Here is a 19,315-nt window from a genome sequence, read left to right on the forward strand (position 1 = left end):
GGCTACCTCTATGCACACCTCTATGGTCTATGCCTGAAACTCGGGGTACTATTATTTATTCTGTGGTAACACCGTCCCTAATGTCACTTTTGGAAAAGCTGTTTGTGATGTTTGTCGTTAAACAAAATATTGCAATGCTTTAATAAGTTTTTCAAGATGTATTACTTTTGCGCAATATGTATGATCAATACCGAAACCCTATTAGATTTAAACCCCAAATGCCGTCGTCTTTTTGAAGGGATGGTATCTCCATATATAGAAGTTGTAAGTATATTTTTGCATTTATACACTTATTATTATTATTATTTATGTTGTATCATATATGGTATTTTGATACAATGCGAACTATCGTAAATAGATGATACTTTATGTCATAAGATACGTCTTCATATCATAAATTTCACCTATTGTTTATATACCTAGTTCAGTGGCACATCTTACTTGGTGTTCAAAAATATCTGAACATGCACACTACCTTGTCATTTTAAGGCATGTTCTGACATTGGTTACACCGCTTGCTATATTTAGCGTACGAATCTTGAAAGTGAAATGAACCGCAGGCAAAGAGAGACTATGCTCATCATTTCATGTGTATCTTTGTCGCTCAACTGTATAATTGTGATAGAGAGCACTAATAAATGGTCAGCATTCTTCAGACGAGTACTCGCATCAGTTGGGCTACATACACTATTGTTACAATTACATTAAGATGCTTAGGTTGCCTTCCACTGAGGCACAGATGAGCGGAGATGAGAGGAAACATGCAGAGATGCGAGATGTGTGGGAATCAACCAATACCAATGGTTGAAATCCAGCAGAGTGTAGGACACATGTCTGCTCTTATCGCTTCATCAGTAGTATGTTTGTAAAAGATAGAGGTTACCCTTGTCTGTCATCATTTTGTTTCGAAATACACTTCATATAACTTGTATTGCAGAAACACTTTTAGTCAAATGATAATTTTGCAAAACTATTACTTGGCATTACTATTACTATGCATACAATACATTTTGCACCATATTATTTAGCAGAAGATTACTTTTCCCACTTTCGTTAAGCATAATTTTATGTACCATAATCATCATACTCTTATATGCTAGAAAAGAAGGTTAGGTTAGGTTAGAACTGCAACCTCCTACAAAAACGAATATCTGCCAGAAAAGTAAGTTAGGTTAGAATTCCAACCCCCTAAAAATACGAACAGCTGCCAGAAAAGTAGGTTAGATTAGGTTAGAACTGCAACCTCATAAAAATGAACGCCTACCAGAAAAGTATGTTAGGTTAGGTTAAAACTGACCTACAAAAACGAACAACTGCTAGAAAAATAGATTTAGGTTAGAGCATAACATTAAAATAACCCACAAGGTAATATAAATATATAAAAACACTTAATTTCATCTGCTCAATTTTAATTCAACTTGATAACTTTATGCCACCTAAATATTATGCAGTACATTTATCTGAGAAATCAAACAATATTTGTTTAAAAGGCTATTATGGTCATCAACAGAATATGTTTCTGGATTATAAACTGCAAAGTAATTGTATGCTAAATGATACTATGCAAATGGTAATCCTACTAGACAACATTTCTGCCAAATAACATTATAGAATGAAAAAATATGTCAAAAAACTTTCTGCAACACATTAGTGAACCATTAGATAGTTATATGTAAGAAGATTTTTATTCATATTCTTGTGATTCTAGTGAATTAATCCAATTAATAGGATCTAAATCAATGTGTTTGGCATTCTGAGGTGGATTCGGACAATGTGTATAATGTTATTTTTGAGTATAATTACAGTGAGACACCTCATTCGGTTCTTATATGTTTCTTTTCTCTTTATAATTGTTTTTATTATACAGGATCTTGACTCTTGGAGACTCTTTTAGTTTATTAGGATATATTTGCAGTTGTATTTTATAATTTGTTGAAGTGTATTTTTATTGCTTGTATTGTATGTAAATACCATGTTTTATGTAAAAGTGCCCTTGTGGCCTATTTGCTGAATAAATGTTGAAGGGTGACGTTTCTATGGGAATAGGAAAACTACATATCTAATTAAAAGAAAACATAAAAACAGGAACATCCTTCTTCGACTGCTTTATTGTGCAAAATATAAGTTAAGAATACTTTTTGGTAATACCTGTTTTTTATATTCGGAAACTTAGTTAAACTCATAGTTTATTGATAATGTAAATAACAGATTAGGCTTACATGAAAAATATAAATACACAACATGACTAATATAAATTTAAGGTTAATGTACAAGATTCATAAGCTTAACAAAACTTGACAAATCTATTATTGCAACATTATTACTATTAGCTATACTTATAAACATTTTGAGGTCAAATATAGACAGAGTCTTCGATACTACAATTACAGTTCGATTAAATAAATATATAAGTGTCAAAAATGTATATACACGACCTTATTGCCTATATATTAAAGTAGTGTTTTCATATTTTTGTCACTTTGTCCGTATCAATATTTAATACCTTGACTTTACTAAAATGTTAGATTTGACTGACAAGTTAGGGCAATAATTGGCCTCCTAATTTAATTCTAGGACGGAAAATAAAGTATAAGAAAACAATACTGTTAATTGATTACTTTTAGCATTGTTGATAATGATAATAGTAGACAGTAACATAAAAAATACTTAAAATATAAATTTGAATAGAATAGACTAGTATCATTTATTGCATATCACATTACAAGTGTGGATGGAATGGGACATATACTTAGGTATATATGTGAGCACCTTTTAGGGCACAGCAATATAATCTTATTGAAAGCATTAATTTATGTAAATATTAGTTTCTAAATAAGTCATAGGTCAAGGATGTTGTGAATAGTATTATCATTTATTAAAGCAAAAACATATTTGTTTACAATGACAATATACAAAAATATAGGTATGTCAGGATCGTAGCAAGTGGAAATCCGTGGTCTCTGCCTACCCCTTCGGGAAATAGGCGTGATTATATGTATGTATGTATGTATGTAACAATATACATAATGGATATATACAGATGATTACTATAACTAGCTTATATTTTTAAGTACTTACCTAAATAAAAGTTGTATAAAATTCTAAGTAAGTAAACACTTTATTGTACGAGAATAAAGAAATATTGATTACATCAGATTTAATGTAAATGTGTAGTATAAAGGCGAACTTATCCCTAAGAGGGATCTCTTCCTGTAAAAATATTAAGAATGTTCTGTTGATATCAAATATATTAAAACTGGTCAATCACCAATATATCCTCCAAATCCTATGTTTAACTTGTCTCTCGTTTTCATGTATAGATATTGTGAATAGGTTTATTTGTATTGTATTTTATTTTGTAGTTTCACAGTGCCTAGGTTTTCCTGTAATGCACACAGCATACTTATTTGACAAATAAAATAAATATATCTATGTCTGCCGGAAGTTTAGTTATTATAATCTTACTTTCTTTTTTCTTCTTTATCTTACTATAGGGCATAGTCAATTTGTGTATAATATTTATTTATCTTATGTTGCTATAACTTCCTGTGTGCAGACGGAGTGTTTAAAGTACTGCCGTATCCTGCTATGCCGGGACTGCAACCGGCTGCTCTGCAGCATGCTGATGTTTCAGCAGACCGTGGTCAAAGGAGTGACGAACCTGATTGCTCTCTACAAACGTTCCAACATGGTAAGTTTTTCTTTGTCAGTCCCTCATTACTCAGGATCGGGACCAATTGGTTTTGCAGCTCCTGTGGTTTGTCTCCATCGGTCCTGTATCCCTCACCGCTTGATGGAGTTTGCCTGAGGTGGCCTTCTTAACTTGGTCGGACCATCTAGTTGGTAGGGGGCCCTGCGGCCTTTCGCTTTTGTAAGTTTTTTATATTTTTTCATTTAAAATTTGAATCTGACAAGGTCCAAATTACAAATTCTTTATAGACTAACATATATGTGGCATTATCTAGGAAAAGGGACCTTATTGTCGATGGCGCTTACGCCGCACTGCGCCGCGCAGCGTTGTATTTGTATCGGAGCATCGTTTATTACGGCGGAAGCGCCATCGACAATAAGTTCCCTTTTCATAAATAACGTCACATATAGACAATAATATTAAAAAGAAAAATTCAAATTAATTCTTTTTAAATTATATTTTTACAAATATATCTGAATTGAAATAACACTTTATTCAAGCTGCTGCCATTTTATTCTTCCTAATTCTGGATATTGGTACAATTCTTTTTTTAATGTGATAAATTGATAATCATGGCTGGCTTTAGCCGTGAGTCACTTTTTCTTTCAAACAATATACACCGGGGGTCAATTAAACCCGACAGATTTTAACCACGCATTCCTTAGGTCATCAGCATCACCATCAGTAGCAAAAAATGTTCTTTGTTATGGCCAATTTCGCCAATAAATTAAAAATAGAAAAAAAATTAGTTTATAATTTATACATGTAGTTTATTGAAATTCTTTTATTTACAGGGTACGGCTAAGTACATTTATGGAAACTAAATGGCATAGTTAATATATGTTTTTGTATTTTTCATAAAAATTTAAATCTACCAAACAATTGAAAACGATGACATACAATGACATTTCGAACATCGATCGTCCGAGATAGTACTTGCGTTTAGTAGCAAATGTATAAACTCATACTAAACATTAATCAATATGTAAGTGTACACGCTCGTAGGGGCCTAATTATAAAAAAATAAAACATTAAGTATCTCCAAAACAAAGTTAATTAGAATACCGGTTTCTTTAAGAAAGTTACTTAATTTAAGCTCAGTAATGCATCCTTGAAAATAAAGGACTTTAAAAAAACCGTGTGTAGTAGGGTTTCTTTTAAATTACTTACATATATCAAAATATATAATTTAAAACATGCTTTTTAAATTTTGTATTATTTTTTTACATTATTCCATCACCATAGCTCGGCTCGGTAACATTTATCTATTTATTCCTTTATTTAAACTTTATTGCACAAAATATATACAACAATATACAAATGGCAGACTTAATGCCAAATGGCATTCTCTACCAGTCAACCATAAGGCCAAACAGAGACACAATTGGTGCAGAGAGACAAAACAAAATCCATGAATTAACAAGAAAAGCAAACTAATATACTTATAAACATTACATACATTACACAAATATTACATATGTATATGTATAAATATTACATACACACTATAAATATAATATTGATGAATATTATTCGAACTCTTGTTTTAACAAATGCTTACGTAACATCCGCTTGAAAGAAAACTTACTTACTTTATCTATTGTCGCAGATATACCACAATCTGCCGGATGTCATCAACGCTAACACAGACGTCATGTTGCCAGTGGTCAACGAGGAGGTCGTCTGCACTACAAATAGTATTTTTGTAAGTACTAGTTTCTTTAAAGATTTATGGTGATATTTGAGTGAGCGCTCTAAATTCAAAACAAAAATACCCCAAAGGCGAATATTTGCGTTACTAGATTGACTTGATTTTGCTTTGATACAAAATTGAAAATACCTATTGTAGTATACTGATGATTTTCATGATATAAAATATCCTATGGGGTCCATATTGGGTTGTATACAAGTTTAAGTCATATCTTTGATACACATAAGAACTTGTGTCATAAATGTCATAATCATCATTGCGCATACAAATGAAAATTCATATTATATTGTGTCACACATTTTTAGCCATAATATTTGATAGTTGTCATATATTTTTTGTGCATACCTAACGAACCTAACCTAAAATTTTATGCGAATTAAATTGATGACTATAAAAAGTATGACATAACTCATTTATGACAAAAATTCAGTTATGCTCAGGAATAATTCTAAGGAATTTTATGACTTACAATTTTATGCATAAAGTGTTGTGACAGTTAAAAATATGACAAAAGTTGTTATGCGACCAAAGCGATTCCTTATCCTATGTCCTTCCCCGGGGCTCACAATATCTACAGTCCATACAATACTTACAAACAAAGTAGGTAGCGATCACGAGAATATGAGAACAGCATCTATAGTTACATTCCCCCCTTTCACTCCCTCCCTGTCATTTAATTTCGCCGACGTGTCACGATATAGTCCGGCTTTTTTCAGATTAGAAATATAACCTCAAAAGTATTGGTAAATTTTTCCTTCAAAATTAAATCTGAGTAACTATGAGTGACTATACTTGGTCAAGCAAATCTTGTCGGTAGCAAAAGGCGGCAAATTTTAAAAATCGCGAGTTAGCAACACAGTTTTCGAATAATTCCAAAATCGCGTGTCATCTGTGTTTTATCTGTGGAATGTGGATTGGATATTGAATGACAGCCATCATGTTTGTTTACATTCTGAATCGTTGCTATTTCAAGAGAAATTTCTGCTGTCACCATTAAATACCAATATATTAAATAAGTTTGTGCATGAACTTAAGCAAAGTCAAGGTGCCTATAATATACAATCACGCTCGTTGATCGTAAATATTTGTAAAATTTGAAGTTATGAAAATTACATGTTTTGGTTCGATGTACATTGCTGCTTTTCTTAGTGCAATACCAACGCAATACTGCTCTTTGAGTGTTGCCCTACTTCACTTTGCTGTACATTACTACTGGCATACTTTGCTTGACAGACTATGGTGTCGTTTACATGTTCTTGTATCGCAACATTATATACCATAGACATATCCAGGGCTCGAACACATCATGCGGATGACGCAAAATTGACGCAATTTTGCACACGAACACACACAATTTTGCAATTGCTATATATTATATTTGCTGGAATTGTATCAAGATCAATCGCGGGTAGTTCGCAAAACCCGCGCAACAAGATGTTGATACAATTCCTCGCCAGTCTGCCTCTGACCACGAGCGTAACGTCACGTTCGAAACGTCAGGCCATATAATGAACGTAAGTTTACGCGATTAAGTCCCGTATTCGTTTTAAAACTATGAACGAAAACCGTGTTGGTTTAAATCAATATAATAAAAATTCTAATCGTAAAAAAATAAGACATGAACCAACTTTTTGACCGTTTCTATTGAGCCAATAAAAAATTATTATTAATGTTGAATTATTTTGAAGTAGGTGTCCATTTCCGACGCTTAGACCTCTTGTCAAAATAACTCAACTCCCGTCCAATAGATGGCGCTGACTAATAGAGGATCGCGACTTCGTAAGATGTTGACGGCTGATCGTAAGATCAGGCATATCGTGAAAGGGTCTAGCAGGTTAAGCGAACTAGAGGTGCCCCCAACGACGGATTTGGTCATTCTTTCAGGTGGTGTACTGGCAAGTCCTAAGAACACTCTATGCTTAATATCAGTCCTCGATCTTCTTTTGTTTTCGAGTTATTCAGGATAATGTAAAATAATCAGCGTATCATTGAAAGTGGCATATTTTGTAAACTGTTCAAGTTAGATTAACGAACCAAAATTATATTTGACAATAATAAAATAGGCTACAAAATACACATTTTTAACCCACGTCATGTACTTATACTTCATTGTGTATAAAAACATTTTATTTTTCTTCAGATTTATTTTTTTACTTTTCGCGGAGGTACACCTCCAGAAAAAATATGCATGGATAGCCACTAGTACCCGCTACATACCCATATAAAAATATTTGCGTAAATCTTCGTGCGTCATGTCAAAAAAAAATCGAATAAGTAGTTAGGAGCATATGTAACCAAAGTACTAGTGCAGGGTGTAGATAAGTTAGTATGTAGGTGTGTAACCTTTTCTTATAAACCTATTTATAATGCATCAACGATGACATGTCAACGTTGATAACATTTGACACATATTCTATCTGCATATAGGCTGTATAAAATCGTCCGAAGTATTAAATCGTAAATCATATTTATTTTATTTTACTTATTTAAGGTTTACCAACAGATAATACAGATAAACACCCAAAAATACATGAGTAAGTGTCTATCCAATTATAGGTAAACACAACATGCCTTAATGCTTAATATATATACATATATATGATATTTATTTCGATCGTAACTGTGTTCTTGTGATGTTTATGTTTCTCTACACTTTCAGACCAAACAGCCAGCCAAAGGCGCACCGAGACGGACAGCTCATATGTATGACTTTTCAAAACCTTCAATACGTAGTAATGTGAGTATATTTGTCGGATTTCCGGTTGAATTTCAAAATGGCGAAATCGTGTCGTGAATATATAATTTTTGTTTTTGATTTCAATACAATCTTACATAAACTTAATACCTAGCCCCAAACAGCAAAGCTGGTACTATGGGTACTAGGTGACGATATTCATACGTATATAGATAAATACGCGCTCCCGAGTATATCACAGGCCTTTACGATTCAATTCAATTCAAAATTCAATTCAATTCAATTCAAAATATACTTTATTCATGTAGGCCTAGCAACAAGCACTTATGAATAGTAAGACAGTATTACATATAATTATCTTAATCTAATCATCAGAGCAATTTATTGATGTTGTAAATATTATTCCTTAGATAATACTAATGAATATAATTCATAGATCAAATTTAATACTAAAACTTTCACAAAATATAGTCATACAAAAAAAAATGTATAAAAAATACTAGTCTAGATTGTTTCTAGAATAAATTCTAAATGTCAAACAAATATAATAAAAACAACAAAGGAAATACATGCATTGGAATATCCATTTCATCATCATTATTCAAATATAATAAATAATTAATCTATGGGGGTCCATGCAGGAGGAGTCAAGTGTATTTAAACAGCGGTATAGTCAGTTAAATAATGAACATTTATTGAAATGTATCGTCGTCTTATATACTATTCCTAAACCTACGAAAAAATAGAAAGATAGGTATCTTAGAACTACAGAATCTAATCTACCCTTTTACGTAAATCGCACCTCTCTAGAGTGCGATGGCATATCTTCTATCCCGCTCACAATCGCCGGTTGCATGAAGTGGGTAGTAGAAAATACAGCAATTTAGGACTACCGCAGAGAATGTCGCTTGCGAGAGTAGCACGCCCTGTCTTCCATCTCGCTCCAACCGCTGCATAAATACGTGCGCGCCGCCTGCGCGCGCCTCAGTTGCGTCCGGCCGTTGATGCGAGCGCATGTCCCATAGCACTCCCTCTCAAGCGAAGCGAATACGTTTCGTGACTCTGCCCGATCTCGTCACATACGTCTGAGTGTTTGGGCTAGATGCAGGAGTCTGGCTGTCGCTTGTGACGTCTTCATTGTAGATGTAGGCTGGCTTCAGACGCTCTATAGTGACGACAGTAGTTCGTTGTGGCATTTGTATCTTGAAATACTTGTCGTAGCGTTTGAGGACTTCGAACGGGCCATCATATGGTGGTGTGAGCGGGGGTCGCACGGTGTCATTACGCACGAATACGTGAGTACACGACGCAAGGTCCTTATGCACGAAAGGTCTCCATTGCGTGGCGTGCGTCCGGGTTACAGGAACAAGTGATGACATTATCTCTGACAAACGTCGTACAAACTCTGCATCTTCAATCGTCGACTTTGTAGGTACGAAGAAATCAGCTGGCATGCGTAGTGGGGATCCATACGTCATAAATGCAGGACTTAGGTTGTTATCGCTGCGTAATGCGGCTCGTAATCCAAATAAAACTGTAGGCAGCTCTTCGGACCATCTTGAACTTTCGCCCCTTGCCATAAGAGCGGCTTTCAAAGTGCGGTGTAGCCTCTCCACTTGAGAATTCGCCTGAGGGTGGTAGGCAGTGGTACGTATTCTTGTGGTCCCAAGCTTCTTCAGGAGAGCGTTGAAAAGGTTTGACTCGAAGGTACGACCTTGATCTGACGTGATGCGTAGCGGGCATCCAAATCTCGTAATCCAGTGCTCATACAGGACTTTAGCGACAACTTCAGCTGTTATGTCGCGTACTGGTATTGCCTCGGGCCACTTCGTGCAGCGGTCGATCATTGTGACGCAATATCGATAATCATTTGATATTCTTAGGGGTCCCACGATATCGATATGCAGATGCTCGAAACGCTGAGATGGCGGGAACTCTCCCATAGGGGGAATCACGTGACGATGTATTTTAGCTCGTTGACATCCAATGCATGCTCGAGTCCAAAGTGCGACGTCTCTGTTCATTGCTGGCCAAAAGAACTTAGATGCCATAAGTCTCCTCGTTGCGCGTACACCTGAGTGGCTTATATCGTGTTGCGCTTTGTAGGCCGCATAACGATAAGCGATAGGTAGGTACGGTCGCGGTGTGCCAGTTGAGAGCTCACACGTGATTGGTCGATTGATGGCTGGTAGTGTGACTTCAGTGAACTTCAGATTTTCTTGAGTTTTCAATTTTGTTAGTTCTTCATCGGTGCGCTGGTCGGTGGCTAATTTGTCGAAATCTATTGCGGACGGACATTGTATTTCTTCGATTCTTGATAAGGCGTCAGCGATGTTGTTTTTGTCGCCTGGGATATACTGGATGCTCGAACAAAATTGGCTAATAAAGTGCAGTTGGCGCTCGCGTCTCGGAGTGTCGCTGCTGCTCGGTGCTCGCGTAAGTGCGTGCGTAAGTGGTCTGTGGTCCGTGTAGACGATGACGTCATTGCCTTCTATAAGTCGTCTGAAGTGCTTTACAGCCATGTAAATCGCTAGGAGTTCGCGATCATACACACTGTAGCGGCGTTGCGTCGGACTCAGTGCCTTCGAGAAAAATGCCAGCGGTTTCCAAACATTATCAACTTTCTGTTGGACCAATCCTCCTACGCTGTGGTCTGATGTATCACTCATGATACATAGAGGAGCGCCGTGAACTGGATACGATAGCGTAGTTGCTTCCAATATGCTTTGGCGGCATTTCTTGAAAGCTTCATCTGACTCGGTGTTCCATTCGATAGGAGTCTTGTCATTTTTCTTGGAGTTGTGCAGATACTTGTTGAGTTGAGACTGAAGTTCCGCTTGATGTGGTAGGCAGTCACGGTAAAAATTTAACATGCCTAGAAATCTTCTCAGCTCACAGACTGTCTTCGGCTTTGGGTAATTCGATATTGCTTCGATCCGCTCTTGAGTGGGACTGATGCCGTCGGGTGATACTTCATAGCCAAGGAAGTTGATTTTTCTTCGTCCGAACTCGCATTTATCGACATTGAGAGTTACGCCGTATTTATCTAGGCGTTCCAGGACTTGTCGAAGCAGTGTTTTGTGTTCTTCTTCATTTTCAGAGGACAGGAGAAGATCATCGACGTAACAGAAACAGCCATCTATGCCTCGTAGAACGTCGTGCATGAATCGTTGGAATGTTTGGCTTGAGTTGCGGAGCCCGAACGTCATTGAGTTAAACTGGAACAGCCCGAACGGTGTGGTTATTGAAGTTTTCTGCGCGTCTTCTTTGTTCATGGGGATCCAAAAATACGCCATCTTCAGGTCTAATTTTGAAAAAATCTTCTTGTTGTGCAACTGGTACGTAAAATCTTGAATTCGAGGTAAAGGATAGCGATCGGGTTGTGTTACGGCGTTCAGACGTCTATAATCGCCGCAGACACGTAGAGAACCATCTTTTTGCTTGACAACGTGCAGCGGACTTGCCCAGGGGCTGTTTGAGGGTTGACAGATGCCCATTTCCATCAAGCGTTCGAATTCGGCCTTCGCCGCTGCATATTTGTCGGGCGGCAGTGGGCGTGGCCTGGCGAAGAGTGGGGGGCCCGTAGTCTCGATGAAATGCTGCACGTTATGCTTGGCCGGCGTTTTCAAAGACATTGGTCGTAGTACATTAGGATACTGTTTGAGAATCTCGTAGTAGGCTTGATTGCTGCTGATCAAATAGACGGTTTCTTGAGTACTTCGAACTGTTAATGCGTTGACTTGGAGTTTAGTGGTTTTGTCGATGAGCTTCTTTTGATCTAGGTCAGGTAGCAGCTTGTAGTGCCGAAGGAAATCAGCTCCGAGGATTGAGGTCTTGATGGCAGCCACGATAAACGTCCAACGGTAGTCGCGCCGTAGCCCCAAGTTAAGAGTGATTGTTTTCTCTCCATAGGTCTTAATCGGCGTGTCGTTTGCGGCGTAAAGCTTGTAGGTGCTTGATAACTGGTTCTTCTTGTGATGCGACGATAGTACTGATATTTCGGCGCCAGTGTCGACGAGGTAACGTTCTCGAGAGTTGCGATCGATGACACAAAGGCGGTTGCTGACTGGAGGTACACCGAGGCCCGCCAGAGTCGGTGTAGGCATTAGTTTTCCGATGAGCTAGTCTTCTTGCTACACGGCGATTCACATCTTCGTGCTTTGTCTCCGAATCTGAAGTGATATCTGCACAGCCATCCAGGATCACCGGGCTTGCGTGAAGTTCCATGCGCCGACATAGATCTCGAACGGGAACGGCTGCGAGAGCGAAAGGGACGGCGATAGCGTTGCCGGCCGCCGGACCAAAGGGCTGCAATTGCGAGTGTTAAATTGTCGAGCTTCTGGGATAACTTCTCAAAAAATGTGTTTTCGCTGCTTTGCGGGGCTTGAAAATCAGTGGCTCGTGTGACTGCAGCAACGGTGACTGGCTCGGCGTGCTCTAACATCTTGTCGGCCATGGCGGCGAGAATATCTAGCGATGACTCGTTGTTGACAGAAAGAACTGTGCGTACTTGTACATCACGTCGGGGTCACCAATATGGGGGTCCATGCTGGAGGAGTCAAGTGTAAACAGCGGTATAGTCAGTTAAATAATGAACTTTTATTGAAATGTATCGTCGTCTTATATACTATTCCTAAACCTACGAAAAAATAGAAAGATAGGTATCTTAGAACTACAGAATCTAATCTACCCTTTTACGTAAATCGCACCTCTCTAGAGTGCGATGGCATATCTTCTATCCCGCTCACAATCGCCGGTTGCATGAAGTGGGTAGTAGAAAATACAGCAATTTAGGACTACCGCAGAGAATGTCGCTTGCGAGAGTAGCACGCCCTGTCTTCCATCTCGCTCCAACCGCTGCATAAATACGTGCGCGCCGCCTGCGCGCGCCTCAGTTGCGTCCGGCCGTTGATGCGAGCGCATGTCCCATAAATCATTTCGAATCACAATTAATCCCACGTTGTTTTATCATTCATGTAGTCTTGTGTGGTATAATAAGCTTTAGAAATAAGTTTACGCTTTACATGATTCTTAAATTTATTAATTGGTAACTCAGTAATATGGTTTGGAAGTTTATTATAAAATCTCACACAATTACCCATGAATGATTTTTTAATTTTATGGAGCCGAGTGAAGGGCACGGCGAACTTATGTTTATTTCTAGTATTAATATTATGAATGTCACAATTTTTCTTAAAATCGGCAATATTTTTATGCACATACAGAATATTCTCATAAATGTATTGACAGTGCACTGTCATGATGTCAATTTCCTTAAATTTATCTCTCAGTGAGTCTCTATGGTTCATTTTATATATTGCTCGAATAGCCCTCTTCTGCAGAACAAAAATGGTATTTATATCTGAAGCACCACCCCACAGTAAAATACCATATGACATAATGCTATGGAAGTAACTAAAATATACTAATCGAGCTGTTTTTACATCAGTTAACTGACGGATTTTGCGTACTGCAAAAGCTGCAGAACTCAGTCTATTCGAAAGAGTAGCAATATGGGGACCCCACTGGAGTTTAGAATCTAAAGTTATACCAAGAAAAACTGTACTATCAACTAATTCCAATTCCTCATCCTTCACAATGACACTTGTTTTTACATGCCTTACATTACTAGTGACAAACTTAATACATTTAGTCTTATTCTCATTTAACAATAAATTATTAACATTGAACCAATTTACTACTTTTGAAATAGCATCGTTTACATCATTGTAAGCTTGTTGCTGTCGTTTGACTTTGAAAATAAGTGAAGTGTCGTCTGCAAACAATACTATATCATGGTGGGTCTTTACAAGGAATGGCAAGTCATTTATGTAGATAAGGAACAGGAAAGGTCCCAATATTGACCCCTGTGGTACACCCATAGAGACCAATGACCCCGGTGATCGAGTATATATATATACATGACTCAGGTACAAATATATGGCAAAATGTGACAATGTCATGATTTATGTCGAGTTTCTACGAAAATATGACATTACCCCACTTTGTTCTGCTCAAGTCCGTGAAAAGTTAGCTTAGACGGACTCTAATGGTCTTTCCACACATATCGACGTGGAAAGGCTAAAGCCGATAGAAAAAAGAGCTAAAAAAAAGAAACGTTCGCATCGGATCGGCTCGCAATGCGTCGACATCTTTTTCGCTCTTATTGCATCGATATAAAGCTCTTTTTCATGCAGATTCCGCTAAGTCCGCATACTATTTCCAGATGCCCATTCCAAAAACGATTAAACGAACACCTCCAGTTCTGATACTCAGAAAGCGTTTGCTAGAGACCAATAAAACCCCGCCCAGAAAAAGAAAAAGACAAAATAAGACTGCCGAGCGTAAGGAACAAGATTTGGATTCGACGTTGTCTTTTGACTCGGATTGCTGTTTCTCGGGCGATCCGGGGTATGTGCGGCTGGTGGCTACGGAGCAGATGGACCATGAATACATTAATACTAATACGGTAAGTTTCATAGTGTTAAGGGGCTCCCTGGCGCCAATGACCTTTGATCTAATTCCCTTAGTTTTTTAGGGTTCCGTACCCAACGGGACAAACGGGACCCTATTACTGAGACTTCGCTGTCCGTCCGTCCGTCTGTCACCAGACTGTATCTCAATTCAATTCAATTCAAATATACTTTATTCATGTAGGCCTAGCAACAAGCACTTATGAATAGTAAGACAGTATTACATATAATTATCTTAATCTAATTATCAGAGCAATTTATTGATGTTGTAAATATTATTCCATATATAATACTAATGAATATAATTCATAGATCAAATTTAATACTAAAACTTTCACAAAATATAGTCATACAAAAAAAAAAAATCTCATGAACCGTGATAGCTAGACAGTTGAAATTCACAGATGATGTATTTCTGTTGCCGCTATAACAACAAATACTAAAAACAGAATATACAAGAAACATATTTTTTTTGCCGTTTTTATAAATAATGGTACGGAACCCTTCGTGCGCGAGTCCGACTCGCACTTGCCCGGTTTTTTTTGATAGTTTTTACAGCTTATCATATTAACAGCAACGGCTTGAAGCAATATAGTATCTCATATTTACTTCAAAGTTCATTGTCTTCGAGATATTTGACATCAAATTTGAATAAACTTAAAGCAAAAAAACTCTTCTGGCCATGACTTTTTGTGTTAATTAGTTTAAAATTAAAATCTCTGAGCTGTTTTTAGAGACGTCAAAGACGAACCCAAATATGTAGTTTTGTATATGTGAGATCCTTCACAGCAATCGAGTTAGTCCCACGCTAGCCCAATGCGGATTGGGGACCTCACATTCACTTTTGAATAATATGATGTACCTTTCTTTTCAGAATGATATGGCTGTTCTAGTCCCTATTCAAGATACAAGAGACGAAAGAGAATCAACAAACACGAATACGTCAAGCGAAGTGAAGAAGAAACTTAATCGAGACTTATATCAAGCGGTACAACTTGCTGTGGAGGTAAGATTTGATGATTGACAGATAGTATTTAAACATTTAAATTTCTATCTTGTCTAAATAAAATAAAGTCTTTAATCTATAAATACCACCACCAATCTGGCTCGTACCAATGAGTTTTTCGGAACTTATGTACGAAATATCATTTGATATTTACCACTTGCTTTTCGGTGAAGGAAAACATCGTGAGGAAACCTGCATGCATCTGCGAAGAAATTCAAAGGTGTATGTGAAGTCCCCAATCCGCATTGGGCTAGCGTGGGGACTATAGCCCGAGCCCTCTCGCGCATGAGAGGAGGCCTGTGCCCAGCAGTGGGACGTATATAGGCTAAATTATTATAAATTATTATTATTATTAATCTATAAATAACAATTAAAAATGATACAGAAAACGATTTAAAAATAAATTATGAAGCTAGGCGACGACGTACATACGTATATAGATAATACATACTTATACAAGGTGGCAAAAAATATGTGCATTCATGTTGGTTTTGGGATTATACTGAGCAACTTTTACTATGGGACCAACCCCGAAATCGCATCCCATAGAAAATGGACCAGCTAAAATAATAAATAAATAAATAAATATTATAGGACATTATTACACAAATTGACTAAGTCCCACAGTAAGCTCAATAAGGCTTGTGTTGAGGGTACTTAGACAACGATATATATAATGTATAAATATTTATAAATACTTAAATACATAGAAAACACCCATGACTCGGGAACAAATATCCATGCTCATCACACGAATAAATGCCCTTACCAGGATTTGAACCCGGGACCATCAGCTTCGTAGGCAGGGTCACTACCCACTAGACCAAACCGGTCGCCAAAACGTATAAAACAGTCATAATTTTTTTTCGCGATTTATTAGCCCAAAACATCCCTGGCAACGGGAATGCACATATTTTTTGGCCACCTTGTATACATAGAAAACATCCGTGACTCAGGAACAAATATCTGTGATCATCATACAAATAAATGCCCTTACCGGGATTCGAACCCGGGACCATCTGCTTCATACTAGGTTACTACCCACTAATATTAATATTTCGACGCATTAATTATATTTCTTATTTTAGTCGCGCTCCATGTCAGACTTCGACATCGACCAATACGAGCCCGAGTCTGACCTTGACCACGCATTCGAGTCCGGACCCGAGTCACATCACGACCTAAAGTCGCCACATCACGACTCGAAGTCGTCACATCACGACTTAAACTCGCCACATCATAATTCGAAGTCGTCATATCACGACTTTAACACGTCACATCACGAATCGAAGTCGCCACATCACGACATAAACTCGCCACATCACGAATCGAAGCAGTCACATTACATCTCGAAGTCGTCACATAACGACTTAAACTCGTCACATAACGACTTAAACTCGTCACATCACGCCTCAAAGTCATCGCATCACGACTCAAACACGTCACATTACGAAACGAACTCGTCACATCACGTCTTAAACTCGCCACCTGACCACTCGAAGTCGACACATCACGACTCGAAGTTGACGCTCAGCTGCGAGTCCGATTACGAGGACGCGGAGCATTACCCCAACATCATGCTTGCAAAGGTGTTCAGTGGGGTTACGAAGAGAGAGGTGTCGGAGGATATACAGAAAAAATTGCACCTCACAAGAAGAAAGTCGTCAAATCACGACTTAAACTCGCCACATTACAAGTCGAAGTCGTCACATCACGACTTGAAGTTGTCACATTACGACTTAAACTCGCCCCATCACGAAACGAATTCGTCACATCACGACTTAAACTCGCCACGTCTCGGCTCGAAGTCGTCACATCAAGAGTCGAAGTCGTCAAATCACGACTCGAAGTCGTCACATCACGACTTAGAGTCGTCTCCCAACTCGGAGTTGACGCTCAGCTGCGAGTCCGATTACGAGGACGCGGAGAACTACCCCAACATCATGCTTGCCAAGGCGTTCAGTGGGGTTACGGAGGGAGAGGTGTCGGAGGATATACAGAAAACAGCGCACCTCGTAAGTAATTTACAATTGAACTTTTCCAGCTAGTGTTAAGTTACTTTGCACAGTATGGATGTCTACCGTCTCCAATTTTCCCTCAATTGCTCAAAGGTTAACTGGAAGAGATCCCTTAAAGGTATAAGTTCGCCTTTGTACTAATGATGAGTGTTTTATTTCCTGTTTTGTTTTCATTTTTGTACAATAAAGAGTTTTACTACTACTATTTTTCCTATTAACTGCGATTTCATTTGATGGTAAAATTTAGATTAAAAAATGATGGTAAAATTTTCTGTCAGTTGTCAGAATCAGATCATTTAGAATCAAACCAAGATTTTTTTTACTACGTCGGTGACAAACAAGCATACGGCCCGCCTGATGGTAAGCAGCCTCCGTAGCCTATGTACGCCTGCAACTCCAGAGGAGTTACATGCGCGTTGCCGACCCTAAACCCCCCCCCCCCCCCACCCTTCATTGAGCGCTGGCAACCTTACTCACCGGCAGGAACACAACACTATGAGTAGGGACTAGTGTTATTTGGCTGCTGTTTTCTGTAAGGTGGAGGTACTTCTCCATAAGATAAGTTCTCCATAGATAAGTTGGCAGCGATTTTGATAGCACAGACGGTGCAAGGGTTGTTTTAAATGTCAAATATCTATGAAGTTATGACGTTTACTTGACACTTGCATCATCTGGGCTTTTAAAATCGCTGCCAACATATCTTAGTTTTGACTCTATTTGCTTTTGCGTATTAATTGCATGTAATACAGTTATAAAATATACTCTAAAGTACAGTCACGTTTGAAAATATCGATACAGACAAAGTGTCAATAATATGTGTACACGACCTTATTGTCCATGTATTAAGGTTCTGTATACATATTTTGGCACTTTGTCCATATCGATATTTTTCAGACGTGACTGTACCTGCATGTTAAAATTGCTTATTCTAAGATTCACCAGTCAATATAAAGTATACATTGTCATTTTACTCGTATTGTATTCTCTATGGTAATTAATACATTAAATTTAGAGATGTAAAACGTCTCCCACTTAAACGAAAAAAAAATGGAAAGGAAGACCTTACAATTATGGGCGGCTGGACGTTAAAATGGGTTCCGTAAAACCGCTCCCAACTATTGACCAAATATAACCAAAAACAAAAAAAAAACCGGACAAGTTCGAGTCGGACTCGCCCACCGAGGGTTCCGTACTTTTTAAAATTTGTTGTTATAGCGGCAACAGAAATACATCATCTGCGAAAATTTCAACTGTCTAGCTATCACGGTTCATGAGATACAGCCTAGTGACAGACTGACGGACAGCGGAGTCTTAGTAATAGGGTCCCGTTTTACCCTTTGGGTGCGGAACCTATGCACCATAGTTGTAGTATTGATCAATTATGTTCAGGTTCTGGACCCGCCGAGCGAGTGGCCGTGCACAGTGGACCGCTGTTACGGACACACACAACACACCGATAGCAGCGACTCTGACGTGATTGCAGATGAAGACACCAGGTTAGTGTCATAAATGGATCCATTTTGTACAGGTTTGAACCCGCCGAGCGAGTTTCTGTGCATGGTGGACCGCTGTTACGGACACACACAACACACCGATAGCAGCGACTCTGACGTGATTGCAGATGAAGACACCAGGTTAGTGTCATAAATGGATCCATTTTGTACAGGTTTGAACCCGCCAGCGAGTTTCTGTGCATGGTGGACCGCTGTTACGGACACACA

The 19,315-nt window shown here is 38.2% G+C and overlaps 1 protein-coding gene across 1 annotated transcript; it reads left to right on the top strand.

The window, feature by feature from the left end:
* Positions 1–24: 24 nt before the first annotated feature.
* LOC133532658 (probable serine/threonine-protein kinase DDB_G0282963) lies at positions 25–19,268 on the top strand. Its single transcript, XM_061871416.1, has 8 exons — positions 25–264; positions 3,557–3,691; positions 5,301–5,396; positions 8,062–8,139; positions 14,324–14,566; positions 15,445–15,576; positions 16,665–17,591; positions 18,984–19,268. Exons 1-8 carry the CDS (start codon positions 157–159, stop codon positions 19,101–19,103), a joined length of 1,839 nt encoding a protein of 612 aa, XP_061727400.1. The 5' UTR covers positions 25–156; the 3' UTR covers positions 19,104–19,268.
* The last annotated feature ends 47 nt before the right edge of the window (positions 19,269–19,315 follow it).

This window comes from Cydia pomonella, chromosome 27, assembly GCF_033807575.1.
Source record: "Cydia pomonella isolate Wapato2018A chromosome 27, ilCydPomo1, whole genome shotgun sequence".
NCBI classification, from domain to species: domain Eukaryota; kingdom Metazoa; phylum Arthropoda; class Insecta; order Lepidoptera; family Tortricidae; genus Cydia; species Cydia pomonella.

Coding starts and splice junctions, on each gene's coding strand:
- LOC133532658 (XM_061871416.1), top strand. CDS start 157: ATGTATTACTTTTGCGCAATATGTATGATCAATACCGAAACCCTATTA. Junction 3,692..5,300: donor TCTACAAACGTTCCAACATG/GTAAGTTTTTCT, acceptor CTATTGTCGCAG/ATATACCACAATCTGCCGGA. Junction 8,140..14,323: donor AACCTTCAATACGTAGTAAT/GTGAGTATATTT, acceptor TACTATTTCCAG/ATGCCCATTCCAAAAACGAT.